General features: G+C 38.1%; 1 protein-coding gene and 1 long non-coding RNA gene across 2 annotated transcripts; one reads left to right on the plus strand and one right to left on the minus strand.

Annotated features, from left to right (window-relative positions):
- Positions 1–509: 509 nt before the first annotated feature.
- LOC124643400 lies at positions 510–1,574 on the minus strand. Its single transcript, XR_006985935.1, has 2 exons — positions 1,429–1,574; positions 510–1,121 (listed from the first exon to the last, which is right to left on the minus strand). It is a non-coding gene; the product is annotated as an uncharacterized LOC124643400 (long non-coding RNA).
- Positions 1,575–2,403: 829 nt separating this feature from the next.
- Positions 2,404–4,513, plus strand: LOC124643431. Its single transcript, XM_047182418.1, has 2 exons — positions 2,404–2,491; positions 3,096–4,513. Exons 1-2 carry the CDS (start codon positions 2,432–2,434, stop codon positions 3,579–3,581), a joined length of 546 nt encoding a protein of 181 aa, XP_047038374.1. The 5' UTR covers positions 2,404–2,431; the 3' UTR covers positions 3,582–4,513.
- The last annotated feature ends 1,487 nt before the right edge of the window (positions 4,514–6,000 follow it).

Consider the following 6,000-nt stretch of genomic DNA (forward strand, 5'->3'; position numbering starts at 1 on the left):
GTCCAGTGAGTTATAGCATTTAAGTGTCTTTGGATGTTCAAAAATATATGTAAAATTGAGAACTTAACTTCTTTTTAACTGTCTTCCAAAAAAGGAGGTTTTTAATTCGACTGTTTAACAGGGAAGTCGGTTAAAACTACACTGCTTTGTGTAGGGTACCTACTTAATTAACATTTTTTTGTTTTTTATTCATCATCATTACAAACCTCTTTTACAAACCCCCTTTTACAAACCTCTTCTTATACAAAAAACGGGTTAGCATTGATCACCACGTTTGCTCAAGGCTGATTTCTATTTCTGTCATTGGTGTCCAAGATACACTTAGCGAATACATACCTATCATTTATGAAAAGCAATTTCTTATGCCCATTTTCACCAACAAATAACTAAATTTAGGGATCCCCTAAGACCATTTACGGAACACTTAATAAGAATTTCGTTTCCACCAAAGTTTAGGTGTCCTTTAGGGGAAGTGAAGGTAATACGGACCACTTAAGGAAAAATCAATATAACACAAAAAATAATATCTTTATTCTTCTTTCTTTGTTATTATAAGTTTGAGCATTTATTAATCTTACTTATTATTGAGGAACACTTGAATCAAATCACAGTTAAAGAAGATATTGGATGATTTCCAAAACCTTCGGTTTGGTCCATTCTGCCTACACGTTAAGGTAAAACGGACCAGGCATGAAGGCAAAATGGACCTATGGCAATATAAGAATAAAAAAAAACTTGTAGTAGTTAACTAGTCAACGACACACCTTTCGCAAACAAATCTAACATCTTCATCATCATCTTCGACACGTGGTTAAACCAAAAAAGCGATTTTCCATATTTTTGACATAGGATGCTAGTTCTCTCTCTTGATCGACGTTAAAAACCTTTCCATACCTGCCCATTTTCTTTTCCGTAGCTACAGTTAAGTCTTTAGTGCTCTCATATTTGGTAAGCCACATTTAATGTTCCAAAGACTTCATTAATGTAGTCTTTGGAACATTAACTGTGGCGGCCGCTTTGTTAAGCCCCATTTTGCGCGTAGCTACTTTTTCAATGGCATTTTTCATGTCCTCCTCACGCCAGGATTGCCGGTCCGACTTCCTTTTATAGTTGTTAACCATCTGAAATAAAAATACCTATTTAAATATTAAATTATATAAATATAATCATAAATGAAATGTACTGAAGGCAAAACGGACCACGTGGTCCGCTGTGCCCGTTCCGTTTTGCCTTTTGTGTAGGCATGTAAACAATAAATTATTTTTAGGTTAAGATTGAGGACAAACTTGCATATTTATCGTTAAATATAAATTAAATAAACAATATCTTTAACAATAGCAACAAAACCCTGTTATCTTTACCATATTAAAACTGAAGGCAGATCAAAATTTGCTGTTTTTACATCGAAATAAGCAAAAATTAACTTACCTTGATAAAAACGTGTGCCGCTGCACGACCGCTCCAAAAACACTGACCGATGCCGAGTGAGAGGCGACTGTCAAGTTGACGCAAGTCGATAATAGATGGCGATACACGTTTGAAAGTTATTAGTCCGGTCCGTTTTACCTACAGGGTCCGTTATACCTTCCATTCCCCTATACATAGTTATTTATGTCAAAATTGGGAGAATAGGGAAGAATAAGGGCTATTCTAAGTGGCACTTAGATTAAGAGATTGTTGGTGAAAACGGGCATTAGCGTCTTAGGTATTATATGTGTCTTTACTCGACTGACTAGAAGAGTATGTATGTAATAAATATTTCAGCTAGAAGAGAGCATAGAGTTTGTCCGCGGTGCTCATCACGCGCCGCACTCCTCAGAAATTGATCTGAGTGACAATACTGATGGTATGTATGCAAAAGTCATTTATTTGTCAATATTTATTTTTAACTGGCCTAACATACTTCGCATCGTTTGATGAACCTTCCCTAGATCTCTAAAAGGATTTTAAAACCAAAATAAGCCAAATCGGTCCAGCATTGTTATTTGTAGTTAATAAATAATATTATTTAGTAAAAAATGTTAACTACTGATTATATCCCACACTAGCTGTTTCTAATCACGTCCCAAGGGGGACAATTTCTGGAACCCGGATAAAATATAGCCTACTAGCTGTTTTCCTGGGGTACATTTTGCATTGCTATACACGAGTACATTGGGCGAACGCCTAACCGCGAGTGGCCGCGTCTGCCACAACTTGGGTCTCTTGGTTTTGAGGTAACCATTTTTTGATGCGCTTGATCCTGCTGCTGCTAACTACTGAGCAGGTCCCTCGTCGCCGATATAGGCTATGACCCGGTAGGGGCAGAAGTTCTTCCGAGACGTGAGCGTAACCACGGCATATCAGTTTGTATTAGTATAAAGTGTATATCTGTATGTCAGACATGTCGAGCGTTTGCACGTGGTCAGGTGCGCAGCTGCGTCGCGGAGTGATGCAGCACTGTGCTGCGCTCGCCACGCTGCTGGGCGAGAGGAACCAGCGGGATATACTGGTCAGTTCATCTTCATCGTGATATACTCCTCATGTAACAAAATCATCCTCTCCCGAGCCTTTTCCCAACTATGTTGGGGTCGGCTTCCAGTCTAACCGGTTGCAGCTGCCGATCTGACCTCAACCCAGTTACCCGCACTTTCTTTGACGACTGCCAAAGATGTTCAAATGACTGCCGAGACCTACCAATTTTATCTGCCTTCCGAAACATGTAGGAATACGTCATAGGTCCGGTTGTTCGTACGTTACGGTAAAGTTAAAGTTAAAATTTTACCGTTGTCAATTTTGACCACGGTTAATTTGACATTTTTATTTTGAAATTTTAACGGCCAACAACGTTTTTTTGAATTAAAACCCTTATTAACCTTAATTTTACTTTAACTAGAATTTAACCCTAACCTTGACGTAACCAAGCTTCGAACAACCGGGCCTTGAGTCATGTGGGACATGCGGGATAGTCCAATTACTTACAGAGCGATCCCGTCAAGCCATAGTCACGAGCTTAAATAAATACCAAAAAAAATATGTACCATTTTTAACATTACCATTATGTTTCATGTTTAAATAAATTTTAATTACCTATGTACAATGTTTAATATTTCCAGTACGGCCGCACCCCATCAAAGCCGCCAATCCCCTTAGACGAGTACCCGACCCGCGACACCGATCCACTTCGCCCCCCGGACTTCATACTGTCGGGCTCCCACCGTCCGGCCGACACGCGCTGGCTGTCCAAGACCGCCACTATGCCGTCAGATTACAGCCTCCCGCATATCATGCCCGACGCTGTGCCGGTGGGGTGTCGTATACCCGAAACTGCGCCTTTAGGGTGCCGTGTTCGAGACTCCGTGCCTTTAAGTGGCAGTTTACCTGACGTAATGCCGTTAGATTGTCGTATGTCGGATGTAATGCCGGTGGAATGCCGCGCTAAGCCGTTGGGCTGCCGTATCTCGGACGCAAAGCCGTCGGATTGCGGCCTGCCGGGTATCTTGCCGGCCGAATGCGTGGCGGATTTGCCGATTGGACGCGGCCGCGGGCGACTGCGCAAGCCGGTCATACGCATAGGTATGGGTCGCCCTTATAGGTTGTAATTTTTTTTCGTTTAGTTTTTCAGAGCACTTTTACCCGACTGCATATACAAAATTAATGTTATTCATTGACAAACTATAATCGACTTAATTGTGATGGAAATAGAGTCTAAAATCAGTTAATATATGAACGGCTTAGCCAGTACATACTTAAGAAAGTTGGATAAATTGATTTTAGATATTATTTCAATAGGAACAAGGTAGATAATAGTTTAACAGTGAAAAATGTATTTTCTAAAAAGCGGTCAGCTAAAAGGGCTCCTTGTATTATTAATTAAAAACTTTGGTAACCTTAAAATATCGGTCATATATTCCTAAACACTACTTAGAATTAAACCGCTAGGTATATTAAGTATACCTTTCCAATTTTTTCCTACATTAACTTTTGTATGAAGGTTTTTAATACCCAAAGCTAAACCTAAGTTTGTAGGTACCTATTCATACTTTATACAACTGTATACCTATATGTATTATCATAGACAAATTGTCGTTAGCTTTAGGACCAATAAGTCATAAAATATAACTTTATTACATAAGCTTCGACTGTTATGGATCTCGATACCAAATTTTTTTTTTATACATATTACATTTAGTATTTACGCGACGATTTCCATAGAAAACAAAACTATACTTATATAACAATATTATATAGTCGTCATGCATTCGTCAGAAGACGCAACCAATCGTCAAGGATGCATCAATTGACGAATACTTATTTGCCTAATAAAGACTGCTAGTATAAAAACTTACTTGTGTTTAAAAAAGAGTGTATTTTAGGTACTTTATTATAGTACCTTTTGTTTGTTGTACAAAAGACTACGTTTAGATAAATTAAGTGCCTGTAACTGTGTGCTATTGTTAAAGTTTAGTGACGTGAGCTACAGTGTAGTCCGGTGGTGTTACTATGTACTTTCATTAAAGTTTATTTTGTTCTGTATGTGCGTTTTATTTAATATTAAATAGAGCCTAATATACTTCGTTTGATAGATTTTTTTAATAATTCATCGGCCAAGCCTTTTTCCCAATTAGGTATGTTGGGGTCGGCTTCCAGTGTAACCGGATTCAGCTAAGTACCAGTGCTTTACAAGGAGCGACTGCCTATCTGACCACCTCATCCCAGTTACCCGGGCAACCCAATACCCCTTGCTTAGACTGGCGTCAGACTCGACTACCCGTAACGACTGCCAAGGGTGTTCAATGACAGCCGGGGCCTACAGTTTAACCGTCAAATCCGTAGCGGACCCCGATTGGGGTCTGAACATCAATGTCACCGTAAGCTCGGTTTAGACCCCAGTCGGGGTCTCGAATGAGTCATACACTTTCCTAATTATTTACGCTCATATTTATTTTCTTTCCAATCAAACCGTATTTGTGAGTACTAAATAAATTTAAACTATTTTGACGCATTCAAACCTTTCATATTTAGCATCCCTTTAGTAATATACCTTTTGAAAATCCAATCGTAATTACCGGGAATTCTGACCAATTCTGACCGAACTCGCCATGTTTGTTTACATTTGTTGTTTTTTTAAATTTGAAGACTCATAGACAAGATGGCGACGGTGATAGAAGTTTTACATCGAATGATCCGATTCGTTAAAATAAAGAATCGATTGAATAATTTTATATTATAATATTACTAAATTGCACTTTTGTATAGGTACTATATTTCGCCCAATGTCCTTTTCGCCGCTCAATGGTGGGCGAATCATTGTTGTGTGTGACTCGCGCACACAAAAACCACGGTCTGCTCCGATAAAACTTTCCATAGTGAATGAATTCCGAAAGACCGTTGATGCTATCCCCGCACCCCGCGCGCCATTCCCGCGCGCCATCTGAATTTTATTCGAAATTTAAAATTCAAAGGACTTATGGGACACCCAGTATAAAAATTTTACCTATGCTAAAAACTTTTATAAAACTTTTAGATTTTTTCTTCACAACAAAAACAAATTGAACCTAGGTATAATTTAAAATTACGAAATTTTAATAAAATTGAAATAAGTTTCTATTAAAAAAATTATATAAAATTGGTATTCGATTATTTATAATATAAACATCCGATACAGGAATGAACACCGCTGATTGAAAGAAAAAATGTACTCTATTCCAAACTCTAGGTACTTCTTGTCTGTGACTTTCATCTTGTAAATTGTTCTTTTTTATTGTGTATTTTATGTGCTGATGTTTTAGTTATGAATCATAAATAAGTGCACGAAATGTGTTGCAACGGATTGAAAATGTTATAACTATGATGTTTTTGTTGTGTTTGAGAAAGTGATGCGATTATTTATTGGTAAGTTTTCACCAAATTTGAAATGCCTAACTTTTCGATAGACTTAGAAACACCGTAATTATTATCTATTTCTGAATTAACTGACCCCATTTGACCTTTGCACGGTGTTGTCAAATAAGTGAGCTC

Source organism: Helicoverpa zea, chromosome 27 (assembly GCF_022581195.2).
Source record: "Helicoverpa zea isolate HzStark_Cry1AcR chromosome 27, ilHelZeax1.1, whole genome shotgun sequence".
NCBI lineage: Eukaryota > Metazoa > Arthropoda > Insecta > Lepidoptera > Noctuidae > Helicoverpa > Helicoverpa zea.

Coding starts and splice junctions, on each gene's coding strand:
- LOC124643431 (XM_047182418.1), top strand. CDS start 2,432: ATGCAGCACTGTGCTGCGCTCGCCACGCTGCTGGGCGAGAGGAACCAG. Junction 2,492..3,095: donor GGAACCAGCGGGATATACTG/GTCAGTTCATCT, acceptor TAATATTTCCAG/TACGGCCGCACCCCATCAAA.